General features: G+C 41.7%; 1 protein-coding gene across 5 annotated transcripts in view; it reads right to left on the bottom strand.

The window, feature by feature from the left end:
• Nucleotides 1–3,669: 3,669 nt before the first annotated feature.
• The window catches only part of Ros1 (ROS proto-oncogene 1, receptor tyrosine kinase), a 127,529-nt gene continuing 111,580 nt past the window's right edge, over nucleotides 3,670–19,618 (bottom strand). For 4 of the 5 annotated variants that reach the window (XM_076552468.1, XM_076552467.1, XM_042262090.2 and 1 more), the window contains exons 40-44: nucleotides 18,019–18,116; nucleotides 17,218–17,418; nucleotides 16,072–16,206; nucleotides 9,405–9,568; nucleotides 3,670–4,072 (exon numbers count right to left, since the gene is read on the bottom strand). In XM_076552468.1, coding sequence (XP_076408583.1) covers nucleotides 3,759–4,072; nucleotides 9,405–9,568; nucleotides 16,072–16,206; nucleotides 17,218–17,418; nucleotides 18,019–18,116 — 912 coding nt within the window. In that variant the 3' untranslated portion in view covers nucleotides 3,670–3,758. Of the gene's footprint in view, nucleotides 4,073–9,404; nucleotides 9,569–16,071; nucleotides 16,207–17,217; nucleotides 17,488–18,018; nucleotides 18,117–19,618 lie in introns of all 5 variants that reach the window. The other variant, XM_042262089.2, reaches the window with a different exon arrangement.

Raw genomic sequence — 19,618 nt, forward strand, 5'->3', positions numbered from 1 at the left:
GGTTGCCTACTTTGCCTTAGAAAATCTGCAGAGGGATAAAAGATGCCACCCTATGTTCAGGAAAACTGGATTTTATTGGTGTAGGTAAAATATAGAAAATGAATGGAAATACACATGGTTACTGACATGAGATATAAAGACAAAGACCGCAGAGACTCTGAGACAGAAGAGGCGACAGCTTTTCCAGAAAGTTGGCATATGAGCTGGTCCTGAGGAGTGGGGTTAGGAAAGCATAGGACAGCCACAGGCGAGAAAGCTGGGGGATGGGTGAGCAGCAGAGAGTAGGACCAGGAAAATATGGCTGCCTCCTGAAAACTCAAGTAAAACTTATTTTCATGACACGTATTTGTAGAGATCACGGGACGACTTTCAGAGGTGGGTTGTTTCCTTCCATCATGTGGAACCCTGGGGACAGAACTCAGGTCACCAAGCTTGGTGGCAGCAATCACCTTTAACACTAAGCCATAGCACCGGCCCTTGAAGAAAGCAACTTAATTAGACTTATCACAACATATAAGTTTTGTTTAGGTAAACTGTTGTTCAGTTGACAAGACTAAACTACACCCCTGTGGGGTGTGAGTGTGTGTGTGTGTGTGTGTGTGTGTGTGTGTGTGTGTGTGTGTTGGATGTGGATATGCTCACACACACAGGCATATAAGAAGGTCATCCCAATATCTTCCTCCATTACTCCTTGATCTCTTTTGGTGGTTTTTAGTTTTCTGTTTGTGTATTTTGAACCACAGTCTTCCACTGGACCTAGAACTCACTCTATCGGTCAGGCTGGATGGGCACCAAGCTCCCAGTGTCCTCCTGCCTCCACCTCCAGTGCTGGGGGTTTCTGGGGCCCAGTGCCATGCTGAGCTTTCCATGTGGGTGCCAGGGATCCAAACTCAGACCCTCGCGCTTGCTTAGCAAGGCTTTCTCCCATGGAGTCGCCTCTCCAGCCCTATAAATGATACTTCAGGATTCTTTCAGCATTCTTAGATTTTTCTTAAAGATTATTCCTTTCCCTGAAACAATAATTTTAAGTGAAAATTAAATTTGCCAAGTCAGTTATTTCATATAAAACTTCACCACTCGTAACTTTTGCCTTGGTAAACTTTGTTTTTCCCACCTCTAACATGTCCAAGTAATGCCTTGAAAATAAAAAAAATTTTGAAGATTTTATTTTTCTGTTAAACATTAGTAAGTACTGCATTTTAGCACATGCCATTTTTATTCACTGCCTGTTTTTCTCTCTAATGTTTCCAAAAATTGATTTTCACTTGTAGAACTATAATTATGTAATCGACAAACCAGTTACATTTCAGTAATTATTTTAATCTGTAACACAGTTTACATACAAAATTTTTAGCCACAATTTATTTTTTATTAAATGTTCCTGCTAGTATTTTCCATTATGAATTGTTTTAAGACTGCTAACATACTTCTTAGGTGAAATATGAGAATTGTACTACCTATTCCCCTTCAGATATCTGTGGGTTCTCTAATGTCCAAATTGTAGCAAAAATATATTATACTGCAAAATCTAATTCTCATTAGCCTCCCAGATACCTACGCATTTTCCAAAACAGAGATCTGTGGAGCAGGCAGGATGAATCCCAAGTTACAGGTAGCAGAAATAACTCTGACTTAGAAGCATTCGCTGGAAGGCTTTGGAGGTGGCAGGTAATCCAGGAAGAAAGAAAGGCCACAGACCAGGGAGCAATGAGGAGCAGCCAGCAGAACCGGTCCAGTCTGGCTATCCCGACCGCCCGCCAAGGCAGACTCCCTCTGCTGCCTCCTCTGGTGCCGTGAACTCTGAGTGGGCAGCCTGCGTGCCTGGGTTAGAGTGGGGAGGGGAGGCTGCCCGTTTGCCTTCTCGCCGCAGAAGATTCTTAGGGAGCGGATGTGAGCCAGCTCCCACTCTGAGAGTAGTGTAGAAGGATTCTTCAGTATAGAGAAGGGTCTCACGTCCTGGACTAACCAAATAAATGACAGTTGTCCGTCCGCTAGGGGTTTCCATGAGCAGAGAGGAAGCATCCTGCCTCGGTCGGTCACGGGAGACCTGGGTGCGTGGCGAAGTGAACACACATTCTGTACCTAAACTCCGAGGCTGTCCACCCCCAAGCTAGGGCATTCACGTCTCTGTGTGCGCCTTCTGCCAGTCACATTAAAGGCAAATTAAAGGTTTTCAAAGATGGAGGCAGATTTGTGATCGGCCATAGTCGTTTTTAGCAAATCCTACAATTAGTAGCCTCTAAACAGCAACCAAAGAACATACAGACTAGCAACATCAGAATAGCTACTGGAGCACTTAAGGCATAAGGTGTAACCATGTAACTTCTAAAGCAAAGTGTCTTCTGAACATCATTTCAACTGTTCTCCGGAGGTGTTTATCACTCCATGCAGTTGACACACATGACTAAGCTGGAAGCAAAAGTGCATAATTACATTTAATTTTAAGAATAATTTATTCAGCCGGGCGGTGGTGGTGCACACCTTTAATCCCAGCACTCGGGAGGCAGAGCCAGGCGGATCTCTGTGAGTTCGAGGCCAGCCTGGACTACCAAGTGAGTCCCAGGAAAGGCACAAAGCTACACAGAGAAACCCTGTCTCGAAAAACCAAAAAAAAAAAAAAAAAAAAAAAAAGAATAATTTATTCTAGATTTTATATATAAACCATGTCTGACAAAAAAAGTAATGTTGTGTGGAACACATGTGTGTGTGTGTGTGTGTGTGTGTGTGTGTGTGTGTGAATAGAACCGAGGCTTTCATTCATGCTAGTCAAGTGCTCTTCACTGAGCTATATCCCAGTCAACCCTTATATTAGTTTTCATTGTGGCATAAAAATCACAAGACAGGGGCTATTGAGTAAGTAAGGTCAGCAACTAGGAGCGCTGGCTGCTCTTCCAGAGGACCCAGGTCCATTCCCGTCACCCAGCATGGTACCTCACAGCCATCTGTAATTCCAGTTGCAGGAGATCCAACACTCCCTTCCAGCCTCTGAGGGCACCAAACACACACGTGGTGCACATACATTCACGCAGGCAGGCCAACACTCATCCACACAAAATAAAAACTATATATAAAATCTTTTTTTTTTAATCACAAGATAATTTTTATGCCACCCAATGGTCACAGAACATTCAGCTTTGAGATTCAGAGGATTTTTATGGTTCTAAAGCTGCTCGTCCAAGTTTCCAAAAATACAGAATATTTTATGGCGGTGACTAAAGAGAATATTTTAGTAGAATAGTAGCGTGCCAAATGGTTTTGCATGGCCCAGGGGCGGCCCCCTCCTGTATGTGCTCCTAACTGTTTCCTGCATCCTTTTTAAGGTAATCTGCAGGATAGGTGGTCATTAGCAGACTCCCACCCACCCACCCCAACCCCACCTCCATTCAGGTCCTTGAATGGACCTATTCCTGTTGCCAACCATTTAGTCAAGATGGTTTTACCACATCCCAGACAGGGGCCAGGCAGTGCTCTAAAGTAAGGAGCTGCCCAGGAGAGGGACCGTGGTGTTTTCCTCCCAGACATAGGAATTGTCCTGGGATTTCCAAACACACGAAGGTTCCTCTTTTAACCCACTGAAGGTTGGGTCACCAGTGAAGAGAATGCTGTGAATGAAACCAAATGGCCCCTGGAACCAAGATCGGAACTCAGAGACTTCGCTGGACAGTTGAGTCATAGACCACCACCACACCTTTATTCTTTTTTCTGCAAGGAACTTAACATGGCCTTTATCTCGGCGCTCTATTTCCTATGAGATGCCGTTAATCAGACACGTCTCCATGTCCGCTGTGAGTGAGACAGGCATAGTTCAAACCTTCAGACCCGCCAGGAGAGCAGTCAGCCACTTGTGGTTCTTGGCAGAAATCTTTGTCTGCATGTGGTTGCTTCTCGTCTTTCTTCAGGCCACGAGACCCAGATTCCTTAGGGCCTAGAGGACCCTTGGGATTTGCCTTGCCTTGGCTACATTTTGTGGCAAGTACCATATAGCTTAATCCTTCTTGGTTCTTGGTTTCCATCAATGCAACCGGCATAACATCATCTGAATTCAAAGCAACCATTTTTTTATTATCTTCACCTGTGAACGAATATGGACGTTATTGCAGCATCCGTCTCACGTCTTTTGTTTGTCATAATAATACACAGGCTGTATAGGAACTGGGATAGCTTCAAATTTATATTGTTGCTTAGCAGGCTTTTATGAGGACAGCTAAATGCTAGGAAGACAATTAAGTAAATAGGGCCTGCTTCCAGAACTTTAGTCTACAGCGCTCTAGAAAAGAAGTAGGGGGCTGGAGAGATGCCTCAGAGGTTAAGAACACTGACTGCTCTTCCAGAGGTCCTGAGTTCAATTCCCAGCAACCACATGGTGTCTCACAACCACCTGTAATGAGACCTGATGCCCTCTTCTGGCATGCATTCATACATGCTATATACATAATAAATAAATAAATCTTTTAAAAAAAGAAAGAAAAGAAAAGGAGACATGTCACTGTAGGTGGTGATGTGCAATTACACAAAGGACTGTATAAAATACCATGACACCCCAGAAATGAGAGGCCCTAAATGTATAGAACAGGCCACTGCCTTTATGACAAAGGTTAGGAACCCCGGGAAGCTCTTCTTGTCTAGGATAGCCTTTTTGACCTTTTCATCACACTTTATCATACAATTTACTACCTACCTTTAAAAGTTTATTCCTTTATATCTGGTAATTTAACTTCTTGTTTTCAATATATACTTTTCTTATCTATCTATCTATCTATCTATCTATCTATCTATCTATCTATCTATCTATCTATCTATCTATCTCTTTTTAAGATGTGGTCCTGTTATGTAGACCAGATTAGCCATGAACTGAAAGTGATCCTCCTGTATCAGCTTCACATGTGCTGGGATTCCCAGGTGTATACAGCCATGCCAGGCTTCTGGTTGCTTGTTAAGATAAAAGATAGACAGTCTACCAGAAGTAAGGCACATAGTGCTGATCTATAACATAGAGTCATTGCTTTTCGGGGTTTACATTCTGATGGAAAGAGATAGGCAGTAAATTGTTAGATCCTACACCACGTGACGGTAGTTTTGTGGAAAGCAATGGGCAGAATAAAGGCCTAGAGCAGTGGTTCTCAGCCTTCCTAATGCGGGGACCCTTTAATACAGTTCCCCATGCTATGGTGACCCCCCCAACTGTAAAATTATTTGTATTGCTACTTCATAACTGTAATTTTTGCTACTGCTATAAATTGTAATATAAATATCTGATATGCAGATGGTCTTAGATGACCCTGTGGAAGGGATGTTCGACCCCCAAAGGGGTCACAACCCACAGGTTGGGAACAGCTGGCTTAGAGAATAACAGTATGGAAAGGAGCTGCCATTTTATTTTTATTTTTTTAATTAAGGATTTTTTTTTTCATTTTACATACCAACCACAGATCCCCCCTCTCTTTCCTCCTCCCGCCCCTTCAGCCTCCCCTCCCCCCCATTCCCACCTCCTCCAAGTCAAGGTCTCCCATGTGGAGTCAGCAGAGCCTGGTACATTCAGGAGAGGCAGGTCCAAGCCCCTCCCCCTGCCTCCAGGCTGTGCAAGGGGTCCCCCCATAGGTAGTGGGCTGCAAAAAGCCAGGAGCTGCTGTTTTAAATAGCAGTCACAAAGTATCCCTGAAGGAGATGAAATGTTAGCAGAAATGCAGGTTAAATACGGAAATTTACTATGCATTTTGTTTTAGTTTTTTTCTTGTTCAACTCAATACAGGATGTTGAGCCTAGGGCCTCAATCATGCTACCCAAGTCATCGACCCCTGAACTACATCCCTGGCCTTTTGTACATTTTTCAGACAGGGTTACTACCCTGAGTCTCCCAGGGAAGACTTGAACTCGCAGCCCTTCTGCCTCAGCCTCCCAAGTGCAGGGGTAACAGGACTGTGCCACTAGGTCTGCCTCCTCCTGTGGCCCTCAGTAGGCTCAGGTGTGTGGCTACTCTAAGAGCACTGAAAGGAGGGAGAAGAACAAGGCTTCTGAGGCAGGAGCATGCCCGATGAAGTAACAGCAGGAAGCCAGCGCAGCTGGTCATCTTCAGCAGTGCATACAAGGGAAAGGATGCACACCTGGCCGAGGTGGGTGGCAAGGTGAAGGAGGAGGAGGATGACATGAAGTATATGGTAATGATTATGATTATTGTTCAGGTTAACCCTTATAGAGCCCTTATTATGCATTAAGCAACACTCAAAGGGATAGTCATGTGTTAACTCGGTTTTCCCGATTAGTTAGGTACTGCTGTTATCTGCGCTGAACGGGCCAGGGAGGTGAGGCAGGAAGGAGCTCCATAATGTGCTCAAGGCCATGCAGCTAGAATGAGTTTGTGTCCTGATGTGTCTCTCTAAGGGGTGGGTTAAATTTCCATGCTGTGTGGGAAGTAAAAAGGATAGGATGCCCTTCATGAGATGTCAAGTTTGGCTAGTCCCTAAGTCCTGACTACCCAGAGACAACCCAATTTCCACTAACTGTGGCTATCACCAATATGAACTACAGATGTTGAAAAAATTGCTATCTATAATAATAGCAATAGGAAATATCAACAAATAGAGGAAATAAGATATTTAACATTAAGTCATTCAGTGGCTCCAATGGAATGAAGAATTGCTCTTCATTAAGATGCTTTTATGAGGCTTGGAGAAATCACATAACTCTACCTACAGTTCACACCTTCCCACCCTTGTTAGCTGCTTCAGTAGTGTATTGGAACACTGCCACCAGGCCTAAGTTTAATTATTTTGGCTTTGCTGAATGTGAGAAAAAATGATAATTTATATGAAACAGATACATTTCTTTTTTGCAAATTATACTTCTGTGTGGCTAAGAAAAACCATTAACCAACTAACTTCATTGGTTCAGAGGGCTGGCAGCAATATTTAGTAACTTGGCCCTGGCAAGCTTTTAGCAATTAATACATCCTGTTGCATAAAGAGCTTAGGAGAGACGGTGGTGATGGGAGAGCTTGTGTTGATACTTTCATTTAAAAAGTGCTCACTCTAAAACCTACAGAGCAGAGCTAAGGTGGACATTCTGAGCAAAGGTGGCAGGCACTCAGCAACCTCTCTGGAGGGGAAATATTAAAATAAAGACTTCCGAGTAAGACAGGGCATTTAGAGGCGAGACACACGCCGGCTGACTGGCTATGTTTAGATCAGCACAGGAGCCCTGAGATTTCTTTCCTGTGGAACTCTCTGGGCTGGTGAGGTGATGTTTACACAAATGTTAGGATGAAGTCATTGGGATATTTTTACTAGGTGCCCAGATATGTTACTAATCTCTCTCTCTCTCTCTCTCTCTCTCTCTCTCTCTCTCTCTCTCTCTCTCTCTCTCTCTCTCTCTCTCTCTCTCCCTCCCTCTCCCTCTCCCTCTCCCTCTCCCTCTCCCTCTCCCTCCCCCTCTCCCTCTCCCTCTCCCTCTCCCTCTCTCTCCCTCACTCCCTCCCTCCTACCCTCCTACCCCCTCCCCCTTCTGACCTCCTTCTCCCCCATTAGGTCAGTGGGACCAGAAGATAGGTATAGCATTATTGCTATTATTGCTGTAACCCCGCATTGCTCCATTTAAAAATGGAAGAAGTCCTTCCAATGACTTTCTTGGCTTCTTATATATCTCCCATACTGACAACAAAGACGAACACTTCATTGTTGTGTTGAATATGCTCATCAGTCTGCAAAGCAGCAAACTATTAATACATTTCTCTTGTATTAAAAAAAAATACTTTCAGGTTTGCCTTGCAGAAACCCCTCCAGGATTTACATTTTTGCAAATATGCAGACCTCACTCTTCGCTGTTTCTTCTCTCTTCCCTGCCTTTCTTCGTCAATGGTAACCTTGGCTGTCAAAGCTGTGGTGGTTCCCATATTTCTTGCCCTTCCTTAACTTCAAAAAGCAGAATGATGATTTCTCTCTTACTACAGTTAGACGTCTATCATCCCAGATTAGTCTCTACAACATCATAGTTTAATTATTTCCCACTGAAGTTCCCTACTCTATTATTCCGAATGCTGATCTCCACTTCTCTGATTTTATTAATGATATTTATTTGTTTCTTTTTTGTTTCTTGGGACAAAGTCTCACTATGTATCCCTGGCTTCCTGGAACTCCCGGTGTGAGATGGTAGGCGTGTGTCACTACATTGGACTTTATTGCTAATAATTAGAACTTCAGTTTCTCTCTGTCAACACTTAGCAGACCAAAATGGCTCATCACTTCTAGCCAGCAATCAGGGATAAGTTCTTCTGTTCTGCCTGGTTGTACAGCCCATTATTGTAGCGTAATCCAGAGAGTATGTGAGGATGCTTTGATGTCAGCATCATTTGCTCCCTCTCTCAGCCTCACAGTGAACCATTCACAGGGCCGTGGAAACCTCTGGTAGAGCCTCGGGAAGAGCTACCCTGAGGCAGCCGTCTGGGCAGCCTCTGTGACTTTTATGAAATATTCTTAATACACTAGAACGATTCCATGAACAAAAACCTGAATTTTTTCAAATACAATGCAGGTGAAGCCCAATAAGATTACAAGTAAATTACACTTGTAATGTTAGCACTCCCAAGATAAGGCAAGAGGCTCATCAGGAATTCAAAGTCCTCCTCAGTTACACAGGAAGTGTGAAGCCAGCTTGGGCTACATAAGGCCCTGTCTCAAATTTAAAAATTTTAAAGAAAAGAATACTTAAATAAATAACAAAATGCAGGTCGACCATAAGATGCACGTATCCCTCCGGAAGGCTGGCTATTTCCCAAGCATTCACCCACTCCTTCCTTCACTAGCTGCTCACTGTACTTTGGGTTTCCATGACAACACTCCTTTGGGGTTTTCTTCTTCCTTTTCTGTCTTCTCCTATTCAGGTCCCCCAGCTTGTTGTGCCAGTCTCTCATATTCATGCATGCCAAACTACATATTTTCGGGAAAACATACAAATAGAAAGATATTCATCAAAGTAATTAGAATGCTTAGTAATTGGCAGGGGAGGAGAGGAAGTTGAGCCAGAGAGGAATATGGAGACAAACGGACTAAACAAATAAACAAAATAACGGAGAAGCCCTGCAGAGGCCAATGATGATAATGTGCCATAAACAGAGAGTCTCTAATTATCTAAACTAAACTCTGCACTTGAAATACAACTGGTGGAAGGTAGGGAGACCATGAGCAGGCTGCAGGGAGACAGCCGAGCAGGCACACTCTTTTTACTACCTTAGATAAGCATGATCTTTTTTAAATTTCAATATACAATGCAAGGTATTTTTCAAAGATGTACACAACAAACAGGAAAGTGAGGGTACCAGCATGTTATTATCCTTACCTACCCTAAAGTGCCTTCTGGGTACATTAACCTTGCTCAGCCACACTGAGGAGAAAATGCTGAAGAATCAACCTTACCTTCAAAGCCTTTATTGATGACTCCACTGGCATGCGCTTCTTCTCCACACTGAGAAACATGATTTAAGGAAAAATTTCTGAATAACTGAAGCTTGTCATGAATGTTATGGAAAGTGGGTCTTTGGTCAGGTTCTTGAGCCCAGCATTGGGACATTAAATTCCACCTGGACATGGGGGAGAAGATAGGAAAGCACGTATGCCAGGACGTCATTACTAATAATCCCGGGAAGGGCATGTTACAGAGCCGGAGTTGTTTCCATTTTCCCACGTTCAACCCAAATGAACAGGGCGAAGATTGGTTTTTAAGAGTGGCTACAATACTAGCGCCTATCATACGTGGGACATTTCTTTTGAAAAGTTGACATTATCTCAGTAGTGGTCAATCCAAGTTGACAGAAGGGTGAGTGGATGCTTGGAAAGGTCTACTTAGCTCATTAAGGAAATAACACCTTTAAACACTATTGAAGAAGCAGAGACTATTTTTTAAACTGCACAGATAGACATCACAAAATCTAAGGTTTACTCCAGTCTACAGAGATGTCCAGTGGCAGAATGAGAGGTGGAAACCAGATTTGAGTCCAGGCAGGGCTGTTCCTCATACACTGCCAGGATTAATTCAGACACTCAGTTCCCCAGACATTCATGATAGGTTGACTGATTAGCCTTTTTCTGAATGGCTGCCTAAGAAATGTCTATACAGTACTTATAACAGCATATATCCATTGACTCATTAGAGATTTATTAGACACTTGTTTTACACCAACAGAATATTGGGACCCTGAAGGGTCCTTCCTAATCTTCAGGGCTGATCTGGAATTTAATCCAGAGTAACAGGTCTCATCCACCCTGTATACACCCACAACTAATAAGGAGCCAATGGACTCTATGTAGCTCCATTACTTCCATTATGAGTTTTCTAAGTGACAAACTTTTTAAATTTTTTTTTAGAATTTCATATTTGAGTACACAATTTCCATCCTTTCCCCCAACTCCTTCCATGCTCCTCACTCCCTCTCAACAATTTTATAACCTTTTCTTTTTAAATTATTATTGAGCAAGGCATAGTGTTGCACCCCAGCACTTGGGAGGCAGAGGTAGGCAGATCTCTGTGAGTTCTAGGACAGCCAGGGCTACATAGAGGCCCTGTCTCAAAAAAAGTAAACAAAAAATTTATTATTGTTTCACACACACACACACACACACACACACACACACATACAGAGAGAGAGAGAGAGCTACTGAGCTCATTTAGCATTGCTCATATGTACATGTGTTTAGGGCTGACCACTTGAGACTGGAGAGCTCATCACTGGGAAAAAAATGATTCTCTCTCTCTCAGTAGCCATTGGTTGCTTGTAGCTCTTTGTCTAGGGGTAGGACCTTGGAAATTTTTCTAGTCCATGTTCACAAATCAACTGGTGTTGCATTCTGCTGGTCTGTTTAGGCAACCATCTTGTTAAGATCCATGGGTGTAGCTTCGCTGCCATGTCTAGAAGATACTAGCTATGATCAACCACCTGCTTCTTTTTTTCAGAGCTATGAAGCAGATTAGGGATGAACAAAGGAATAGATAAATAAACATGAACTGCTAAGTATTTAAAAGTATTAGCGTGATGCCGTTTAAGTCCATGAACATGTAGGAAAAGAAGATGCTAGTCACTGAGGCAGGGTGTGTACCAAAGTCATGGAGCACACCAGAAGAGGGGAAAGCATGTGCAAAGTCCTGAATTTGGAAAGAGCTTGGCACATTTGAAAATCTGAAGGCCAGGATGGCTGAAGTGCAGTCATGGAGGGGAGAGAATGCAATGGCATCAGAAGGGAAAGCAGGATCACCCAGGTCTCACAAACCAGGCAAGGAGCTATCAGAGGTCTTCAAGTGCGCACACTGAATTTGTAATTGATCGTTCTAGCTGATGGATAGATGGATGTTGGGCTGTAGAGGAGCCAAGTGGATGCTACATACTAAAGACTAAGAGACATTATGATGATGTCTAAGGTAATGAAAACAAGATTATATTCGATTACTAGGTGACAATTACCCGGAAGTCATCACAGGCATTTAAGTATCTGTTTTAGGAACTATAATGCAGTCTTGAATTCATTATAATAAAAACTCCACTTGCATTTATTTCATTTCTAGTCATGTGATTCAAGTCCACGTTAGTGCTGAATACCAGGGTATTGTGAGAAACAGCACTGAATGTTTCCTGTGGACTCTCTGATGCCTTCAAGGGATATATAGTTTGGTTACAGAATGCCAGACAGCTTTATTTTTATTATGTTAGAATCATATCTGAGAAAGAACTGAACAATAACCAAATCTATAACCTCCACCCCCTTTTTTTATAATCTGTGTTTTGTAGGAACAAAGCCGACTGACAAATTTCCCTGATGGCCATTAGAGATAAGATTATAACTGATATTAAATTGTGGATCTTCAAGCAATAATTAAAACATAATCTGGATGGCTAACCTAGAAGTTTTCTTAAGAATTAAAATGAGCCGGGCGGTGGTGGCGCACGCCTTTAATCCCAGCACTCGGGAGGCAGAGGCAGGCGGATCTCTGTGAGTTCGAGGCCAGCCTGGTCTCCAAAGCGAGTTCCAGGAAAGGTGCAAAGCTACACAGAGAAACCCTGTCTCGAAAAAACCAAAAAAAAAAAAAAAAAAAGAATTAAAATGAGAAAATGGAGTAATTCTTCAAGGCAGCGTTTCTGAAAATAGAAATAATTGTCTAGATACTGACAAAAATGTGTCAAGACATCGCATTTCAGTTACCAAGTGTGAACTTGCCTGGAACCTCCTTGGTCGCCACTCCTTGCAGGAGCAAAAGGAAGAAGAGAGGAGAAAGTGAAGGCAGTTGGAGAGAAGTCACCCCCACAGCCGACACTTAGCCCATCACCCACGCACCTACTCTCCTTGGAAAGCGCAGCCTCGTGTTTTATCTGTATACACTGTTTACGCGGACACGCTTAATGTTTTTACCTAGGAAGGCTTTACCTTACATTGAACCCAGTCATCACCCTGTACCTTCCAGATGGCCAAACGCAGTGTTCAAAACCTGTGTGGCCCAGTATACAGAGGCAGGGGCAGACTAAGGGGAGAGGGAGGAGCTACTTCAAGCTGCCCTGGCTGAAAATAAAGAGTAGAGCCTCGCGCAGCAATAAACTGGTGATGGGATGAATGAAGAGGCTTTTAAGAACTTAATAATCCTAAGAGAGCTTTACTTAGGTCTTTCAAGTAAATTGACCATTACAGCTGTGGTTCAGGGGGTGGCTTCTTACCAACGCTCAACGTCAGTGTTTAGGACTGTACATTACACACCTCTAAAGCCGTAGTAATGGACACTCAAGTCTAGCTGCATTTTCTATTTCTTGGGTTCATTTAAATCTGTGGGGGATGCCTGTTTTAATTCTAGGAAAGTATTCCCTCTACTTGGAGTAATTCATTTGGCCAAGAATTGGGATTCAAATCCTTCCACTCACTATGTGACCCTTTGATCTTCTTTACATCTTTGGTTTTGTTTTGTTTTGTTTTGTTTCAAAATAGCATGAGACTCATTAGCTGTGTTCAGTATTACTCTTCATGCATATTAAAGTCCTTGGATTCATGAAGCCATTGAAGTTTGACAGAGGAAAAGGTCATAGCATCTTTTACTTTTAAGCGGGCAAGTATCTGTAACTATTTAAATAAGACACATAAAATACAAACTTCAAGAATCCCTCTTTTCATTGTGTCCAATCCCAGAGAGACTTACTGAGAACCGAGCTGAACATTTTTAAGAATCAAAAATGATCTGTTATGACGCCTCAGCCTGCCATTGTTGCCTCCTACATCTGAGGGTCTCTCCAGTAAGTCTGTGACTGTGATGCACCCATCACAGAGCCCCAGAAAGCTCTTGGTGCAGCAGGTTTCCCTTTGATCCTGTTTCTTCACAAGAGCGGTGTGGTGGTCGTGCACAGTAAAAGCCAGAGAGAACACTGTTGACTGCCCTCTCCACCCTCCCACCCCTCCACTCCACTCCCCCCTCACCCCCCCTTTCCCCGTACACCTGACTGAGCCTTGAACAGAATCCAGGAATGCTCTGAACTCCACATTCCAGCAATAGCTAAGGAAAGCAGGCCATCCCGAGCTCACCTGACCCAGAAAGCATGCAGGTGCGAGAGTATTTAGGGAGCGGGTAGAGGTGCATCGTGGCTCAGCACAGACTTCTAAGCTGGGCCTGTGATCTCAGAGGAGCGCCTCAAATAAAACTTAGCTCCCCGTGGACTCCAAGGAGAGTAGTTAATCTTTATCATGACAACTTAACGCCACGGCCAGCTTGAATGGCCTGAGAGGTCCACTTCCATGATGGCTCTTAACTCTCTCCAGGGCTCTGCAGAGTCATGCAGCCAGAAGTACTGCTTGTTTGTTTTTATAATGTTCAAATGGATTTCAAAACCATCAATGGGCAATCTTGGTTTCAAGGAAGTATATTTTTATGAAAAGTAGGTCAATACTCATTGATATTTTTTGGAGGGCTTTTTTTGTTTATGTTGTTATTTTTGTTTTGTTTGTTTCTTTTGCTTATATATACTGGTTTCCAACTTTGTGTTTTTATGAGATTTCTGTGTTTGCCAGTGTGTGTGTTTGCGTCTACGTGTGTTTCTTGTACTTTACTTTGTTTTTCTGCTCATTTGTTTGTTTGGTCCTATTCTGTTGTGTTCGGTTTTGTTTTGTCTTACTTTATTATTACAGTTTGTAGACACCTGTTTGTTTCTAATGAGAGAAACCAAGAAAGGATGTGGATCTGGGTTGGTGAGGAGGTGGGGAGGATCTGGGAGGAGATAGAGTAGAAGGAACCATAACCAGAATATATCATGTGGGAAAAAAATCTATTTTAAATTACAAAAAGGAAAACAATTAGGTCAATAATATGTTTAAATGAGAAGCTAATTTAAGATAAAAGCACACAAAATGTTATCCTTTCCCCCACTCCTAATAAAAAACATTCTAGTACTTCTTCCTCCTTGAGTTTTTAATACCTTGAAATAGAGCAAAACCTAAGATGCTTGTGTTTTCTATTTTACAACACATCAGTTTATACTCATCCCAAAACAAAACACGTGAACACAGTAAAACTTTATAATCCAACCATCTATTCCTTAAAAGCCTACTCAGAAATATGGCATGATTTTGATGACATGTGTTGCCTACTCCTGCTGGAAGGGAATAACATGAAAGACGAAATTATAAAAGCATAAGGAAATTTTTATGTAAGTAAGACTCTAGAGAGAACTTGGGAGTGTTTGAGAGATGAATAGGAGCTAGAAAATAGTGATGAGTTTTCCAACTATGGAGTTAAATTTTATTTTGTGTTTGTACATATTAGTTTTTTTGCCTCTAGTACTAAATTAAATGTTTTATCTAATTTCTTTAAGTTAGGGTTTTTCCCTGTCTCCCCACAAAAGACTCATTGAATCAGTTTAAGGTGCTGCTACCAAATGTGGCCAAGTGTGTATACACCAGCAAAGTTTCAAGGCTGAATCAGAAACATGTGGTAACTTATATCTTCTAGCCAGAAGATTGAAATAATGCAGAAACATTCACCAGTACAACATCCAACCAAGGTGCCCAGCTCTTAATCATTCTTTGGCTCAAGTCTAAATAGTCCTCGAAATAACACAGCACCGTCAAGGCAGTACAACCGTGGTGTGCATCTGCATACTGCTAATTCCTTTTGCATTTGTCTGTACCACACAGTTTAGCACTTTATTACGTGCTGGCTGGCCATCTGACTGCCGCCTCTATTTTCTCATTCAGAGTACATTCCAAGATGCACAAGAGCTGTGGCCCTGGCATGAAGACATCTGTACACACAATGTTTGGCTTGGCAGTATATACAATGTTTACACTTGCTTGTTATTTGTTTTTTGGTTTTGTTTTTGTTTTTTACAAACCTTTTAGGTAAAACACCCCTTGGAAAAAGTTCCAAGACAATATTTCTATGGACAATGTCCATGGGAAGGGAATTTGTATTCAGCATAGCTGAAATTTTTTTCTTTTGCAATTAAGCTCAAATCACTCACTCTTGGAGTGGGGGGGGGGGGAGTAACTAGTAGAACTCAGTAGTAGCTAGAATCAATTTGACCAAGTCACTCACAGGAATTTTGGGCTAAGTATATAAACAAATCAATTTCTATAATTCTTAATAATACACAGGAATTTGGGGCTAAGTGTATAAACAAATCAATCTGTAAAACTCTTAGTAATACTATATCCCATCGATTAGTATAAGCTATATCAAAAAGATAATACAACTTTTAACTAATATATTCCTATTTAGTAGAATATTTTAAGACACAGGTCAGATAGCATCCAAATAAAGACTCTCAAAGTAAAATGAAGTACAGAGAGAGAGAGAATCTTATATTTATTTATTTGAATTTACTTACTATGACTGCAAATATATTATACTCCCCAAATTTTGTATTGAAGCAAAATACTTACATGCATATGTAAAAACAAAGCCATACATAAATTAAGTCCCATCTTCAGTTTGTATTTTATGTGGGATGCACAAATATATAAATCCCAGGTTTTCTTTTAACAGGCCATGCCAGCGAGCCCTAAGACTGTGTGTGCACATGTTTCTGTTTTGGGGGTGCTTATGTTAACATAATTAACTTACAGATCATCAGGACAATTTCTTGGTGGCTCCAGTCTTCCTCCGTCTTGCACATAGTTTAAAACATCAAGGTTGGAATGTGCTGGATAAGGTTGATGACCAAGAGTTAAAATCTCCCAAACCAGAATTCCAAAAGACCTAGGATGTTAAAGGGTTCTCTTTAATTATATTTATTACAAACATCAGGTTTACAGTAGCTTCTCCAACATCATTTTTCCTGGGGCTACAGGGCCTACTTTGTGATTGGCATTACTGGCCTTATAAAAAGCAAATAGGAGACTTAAAAGGAGGTTGATATTAAGAAAAAGTAGAACAAGACACTGTGGATGAGCGACATTTCAAAGATGACAGAAAGGCTTAGTAGGGGGCACACACATGAAGACCCAGACCTACACGCAGGGACATGCACAGGCACACATGTACACAGAGACAGAAGCACACATGAATACATGCAGACGTACATGGAGGTGAGCAAGAGAGCTGGTCACCATTTCCTCCCCCTACCCTGAATTTGAAGAGGATAGAATAATGATAAACACAGAGAAGAAAGTTATGAATAAAAATGGATTGCTAAGGGCAAAGTTTCTTCTCCTATGTGATTTTTTTCTATGGCTTAAACAACTTAAAATTCACTGAACAAATTTATAAACTTTTAGGAGCTCTAATCAAAAGTTGGGAACAATAAGCAAAACTCAAATAACGAAGAGACCAAACTTCCTCAATGTCTATGTTTTTTTTTTTTTTTTTTTTTTTATGATCCATTACTTCAAGTCTATCTATAAACTAGTGAAGAAACATCCCCCACAGTCAGTATTGGGGCACTTCCATGAACATTGCTGATAAGTTCCATTTCTACTAGTTGCAAACCTTTGGTATATAGCAAAATGTTGAAATAAATGAGTCTATTTCATGTACAATTTTAAGATAAATGATAAAAAAATTGAGAGAGAGAGAGAGAGAGATGTAAAGGACTTGAGACATGTAATAGTTCTCTTCATCTACCAGCCTCGAGTGAATCACTAACGTCCCTGCATACATATCATACACAGTGAGGTGGGGAGAATAAATTAATTTTCTTAAAAGAGCAAAGTTATACATCCTGATATTTGGCAGTTGTGCCCCCATTTTTCTGTGTCCTGTTTAGCTCACCATACATCAGACTGAGAAGTGAAGATTCCATCCATCAGGTTTTCTGGAGCCATCCACCGAACAGGAAGCAGGCCTTCTCCTCTCTTTCTATAATAATCATTTTTATAGATTTCCCTTGCCAGTCCAAAGTCACCAATCTTGACTATCCGAGGACTCGTATAGTCTTTCACAGATACAAGGCAGTTCCGAGCTGCAAGATCTCTATAGTAGAAGTCACAGTTGATAGCAGTAAACAGCATTCCAGAAATCATACAAGTAATGCTAGACAGTCTGGAAAGAAGGGAGACATCTGACGACTAACGTCAGTTGACAACCTGACAGGATTCAGAACCACTCAGGAAACAAATCTCTGGGCATGTCTGTGGGGGAGTTTCCATATGGTTAGCTGAGGTGGGAGAAACCTACCCTAATTGTGAAGAGTTACTAGGTAGGGTCCCAGATTACATAAAAAGGAGAAACCCAGCTGAGCACCAGCATTCACCTCCCTCTGCTTCCTGAGTACAGAGATGATGTCATCAGTTGTCTCACACCCCTGCTAGCACGACACCCCCCCCCCCCCCCCCCCCGCTATGATGCATTGTTCTCTCCAACTATAAGCAAAATAAACCTTTCCCTTCTTTAAGTTACACTTGCCAGGCATTTCGTCACAGTGATGAGAAAAGTAACTAACACAGAGACTCTTTAAGTAATACTGTTCCTTCGAAGGAATGAAACTGTTTAGCTCTATAGTGTGGGAGACCCAAACTATACGTGGTTGTCATGTGACCACCCAATCACCTTGTATCCAAAATATCATAGTACCTATGAATGAAGCGCATCTCTTCCAAGTAGACACAGCCTTTTGAAATATCTACACACAGCTCTACAAGGTCAACCAAGGTGAGCAAAGGGCCATGAAACTGTAAGAGATAAAGGAAACATTCTAAGTACTTCCTTACCTGGCAGAAAATGCATACACATACATCTGAATATATATGAATACATATGTATATATGAACGTATATTCTTATATATGGTGTCCTAAAGGAATTTTATTATAGTTACAAGGACTCAAGAGGAAGACATACAACTATACATGGTAGCAAGCTATATTTGTAAATTTGAAATCTAGTTCTCCTGTCCATTCTGTGAATCTGCTCATTAATTAGGCAATTTTCTTGCAATGTAAAATGGGCATATTATGACAGACTTTTTAAGATTCAATATAAGATATACAATATTGCCAACATACAATAAGCACTTAATAGATAAATGGTATCTGATCACACAGTAGTAGAAATAACCTATTAAAAATAACCCGTGCTAGCTAGATTAATGATTGGGTCAATGGCCTTTGATTACGTTAGTCAGGACAATGGGCTGGTTCCACATAGAACCTCCCACCCTATAAATTGTTAGGAAAACTATCTTTCCAGAATACTTTTTTTTTTCATCTATAAGTGCCAACAGAAATATAGATGAGCTTATGCTCATTGAAAGGGATTCCAGTGGGGGAGAAAAGACGGTCAAAATTTTTATTAGTAGCATACGGAGAAAATTCAAAGTTCCTGCCTGGAGGCCATAGTCATACACTGAGCCTTTTCATATCCCTGCAATTACCTGGGTCCTTTCTCAGCCCTAATCTGATGTAGTCAAAGACTTCCCGTGTGTTCAGCCTCTTGTCTTTTCATTAGCTCCCTTGCTGCCCCTAACTTCCTGTAGAACCCATTATCAGAGGTTGGGCACAGGCTCATGGCGGCCCCGGGCTGCATCAGGCTCTATCTGCCCATTAATTCCCCCTTCGCCTCTCCTCTCAGAGGCTGCGCTTCAGTTTTTCTGGACTATTTGTCCTTCCTTAGATCTGCTCTGTGTTTTTCAACCCTCCTCGTTTTTTTTTTTTTCCTGCTGTTTCCTCACTAGACTAGTAGACTAGACCCTTATTCTTGATATCGACCACATCCCTCACTGAGCATCTCAAACGACTCCTGAACCCATGCAGCCTTGCAGTCTGTCAATCACTCATGCAAAGGTGCTACCACGCGCTGCCCCACCGCCTTGCTCACATCATAGAAATGGGGGTTGTCTTCATATTCTGGGACGGAACACCACCAAGGCCCCATGCAACACTATCTGTGGCTGATTCACCAGGTTCTGGCCGGCTGCTCTAAAGGAGTCTTTATTAGGATGGTAATAACTCATGAGGAAAATATACAAGTACTCATGGTGATACATTATATCTGTAGATGAGAACTATAGTTCTGCTGCTAATTCTTTGAATTTACTTTAAGTAGGCCATTTTCTTATATGTAAAATGAACACAGTACAACTGATCTTTCAAGATTGAAAATCAGATGTGTAGCACTGCTTATATATAACAAGCACTTAATCACACCCCTTCCAAAGTCTGACTCAGGTCCACTAG

This window comes from Peromyscus maniculatus, chromosome 16 (assembly GCF_049852395.1).
Source record: "Peromyscus maniculatus bairdii isolate BWxNUB_F1_BW_parent chromosome 16, HU_Pman_BW_mat_3.1, whole genome shotgun sequence".
Lineage (NCBI taxonomy): Eukaryota > Metazoa > Chordata > Mammalia > Rodentia > Cricetidae > Peromyscus > Peromyscus maniculatus.